Source organism: Chiloscyllium punctatum, chromosome 31 (assembly GCF_047496795.1).
Source record: "Chiloscyllium punctatum isolate Juve2018m chromosome 31, sChiPun1.3, whole genome shotgun sequence".
Taxonomy (NCBI): Eukaryota; Metazoa; Chordata; class Chondrichthyes; order Orectolobiformes; family Hemiscylliidae; genus Chiloscyllium; species Chiloscyllium punctatum.
Genome location: NC_092769.1, coordinates 78,066,403 through 78,068,373, shown reverse-complemented (window position 1 = coordinate 78,068,373; position 1,971 = coordinate 78,066,403). Strand labels below are relative to the sequence as shown.

The following is a 1,971-nucleotide window of genomic DNA, read 5'->3' as shown; positions in this document are numbered from 1 at the left end:
TCTAGAACCATCATTAAGGATGAGGTTTCTAAATTCTTGGAAGAGCAGGGTCGGATTAGAACAAGTCAACATGGATTTAGTAAGGGGAGGTCGTGCCTGACAAACCTGTTGCAGTTCTTTGAAGTGGTGACAAGTAGGTTAGACCAGGGAAACCCAGTGGATGTTATCTACGTAGACTTCCAAAAGGCCTTTGATAAGGTGCCACACGGGAGGCTGCTGAGCAAGGTGAGGGCCCATGGTGTTCGAGGTGAGCTACTGGGATGGATTGAGGATTGGCTGTCTAATAGAAGGCAGAGAGTTGGGATAAAAGGTTCTTTTTCGGAATGGCAGCCGGTGACGAGCGGTGTCCCGCAGGGTTCGGTGCTGGGGCCACAGCTGTTCGCATTATATATTAATGATTTGGATGAAGGGACTAGGAGGCATTCTAGCGAAGTTTGCCGATGATACAAAGTTAGGTGGACAGGCAGGTAGTACTGAGGAAGTGGGGAGGCTGCAGAAGGATCTAAACAGTTTGGAAGAGTGGTCCAGGAAATGGCTGATGGAATTCAATGTGAGCAAATGCGAGGTCTTGCACTTTGGGAAAAAGAATAAAAGCACAGACTACTTTCTAAATGGTGAGAAAATTCGTAAAGCCAAAGTACAAAGGGATCTGGGAGTGCTAGTCGAGGATTATCTAAAGGTCAACATGCAGGTTGAGTCTGTGATTAAGAAAGCGAATGCAATGTTCTCTCTTATCTCAAGAGGGTTGGAATATAAAAGCAGCAATGTGCTACTGAGACTTTATAAAGCTCTGGTTAGGGCCCATTTGGAGTACTGTGTCCAGTTTTGGTCCCCACACCTCAGGAAGGACATACTGGCACTGGAACGTGTCCAGCGGAGATTCACACGGATGATCCCTGGAATGGTTGGTCTAACATATGAGGAACGGCTGAGGATACTGGGATTGTATTCATTGGAGTTTAGAAGATTAAGGGGAGACTTAATAGAGACGTACAAGATAATACATGGCTTGGAAAGGGTGGATGCTAGGAAATTGTTTCTGTTAGGTGAGGAGACTAGGACCCGTGGACACAGCCTTAGAATTAGAGGGGGTCATTTCAGAACAGAAATGCGGAGACATTTCTTCAGCCAGAGAGTGGTGGGCCTGTGGAATTCATTGCCACAGAGTGCAGTGGAAGCCGGGACGCTAACTGTCTTCAAGGCAGAGATTGATAGGTTCTTGTTGTCTAGAGGAATTAAAGGCTACGGGGAGAATGCGGGTAAGTGGAGCTGAAGTGCCCATCAGCCATGATTGAATGGCGGAGTGGACTCGATGGGCCGAATGGCCTTACTTCCACTCCTATGTCTTATGGCCTCAGTTCTCCTCCGCACCGCCTGAGGGCGCTGGATCTCCACTCTCCACCGTGGGGGCGGTGGCGGAGCTGCGCATGCGCTCCGCTCGGATCACGTGGCGGCAGGGTGTCGGCGCAGGCGCAGTAACGGCAGCAGCGGGGAAGATGGCGGCGGTGATTCAGAATGTTGTGAAGAAGTGAGTGTGAAAAAAGAGAGAGAGAGAGAGAGAGAGGGAGAGAGAGAGGGAGAGAGAGAGGGAGAGAGGGAGGGAGAGAGAGAGGGAGAGAGAGAGGGAGAGAGAGAGGGAGAGAGGGAGGGAGGGAGGGAGGGAGGGAGGGAGAGAGGGAGGGAGGGAGGGAGGGAGGGAGGGAGGGAGGGAGGGAGGGAGAGAGGGAGAGGGAGGGAGGGAGGGAGAGAGGGAGGGAGGGAGGGAGGAGGGAGGGAGGGAGGGAGGGAGGGAGGGAGGGAGGGAGGAGAGGAGGGAGGAGGGAGGGAGGGAGGGAGAGAGGGAGGGAGGGAGGGAGGGAGAGAGAGAGAGGGAGGGAGGGAGGGAGGGAGGGAGGGAGGGAGGGAGGGAGGGAGGGAGAGAGGGAGGGAGGGAGGGGAGGGAGAGAGGGAGGGAGGGAGGGAGGGAGGAGG

The 1,971-nt window shown here is 53.5% G+C and overlaps 1 protein-coding gene across 1 annotated transcript in view; it reads left to right on the top strand.

Annotated features, from left to right (window-relative positions):
- Positions 1–1,427: 1,427 nt before the first annotated feature.
- Positions 1,428–1,971, top strand: part of pola2 (polymerase (DNA directed), alpha 2) — a 25,223-nt gene continuing 24,679 nt past the window's right edge. Inside the window, exon 1 of the mRNA XM_072551258.1 lies at positions 1,428–1,528. Within this exon, the coding sequence (XP_072407359.1) occupies positions 1,428–1,528 (101 nt within the window). The remainder of the gene's footprint in view (positions 1,529–1,971) is intronic.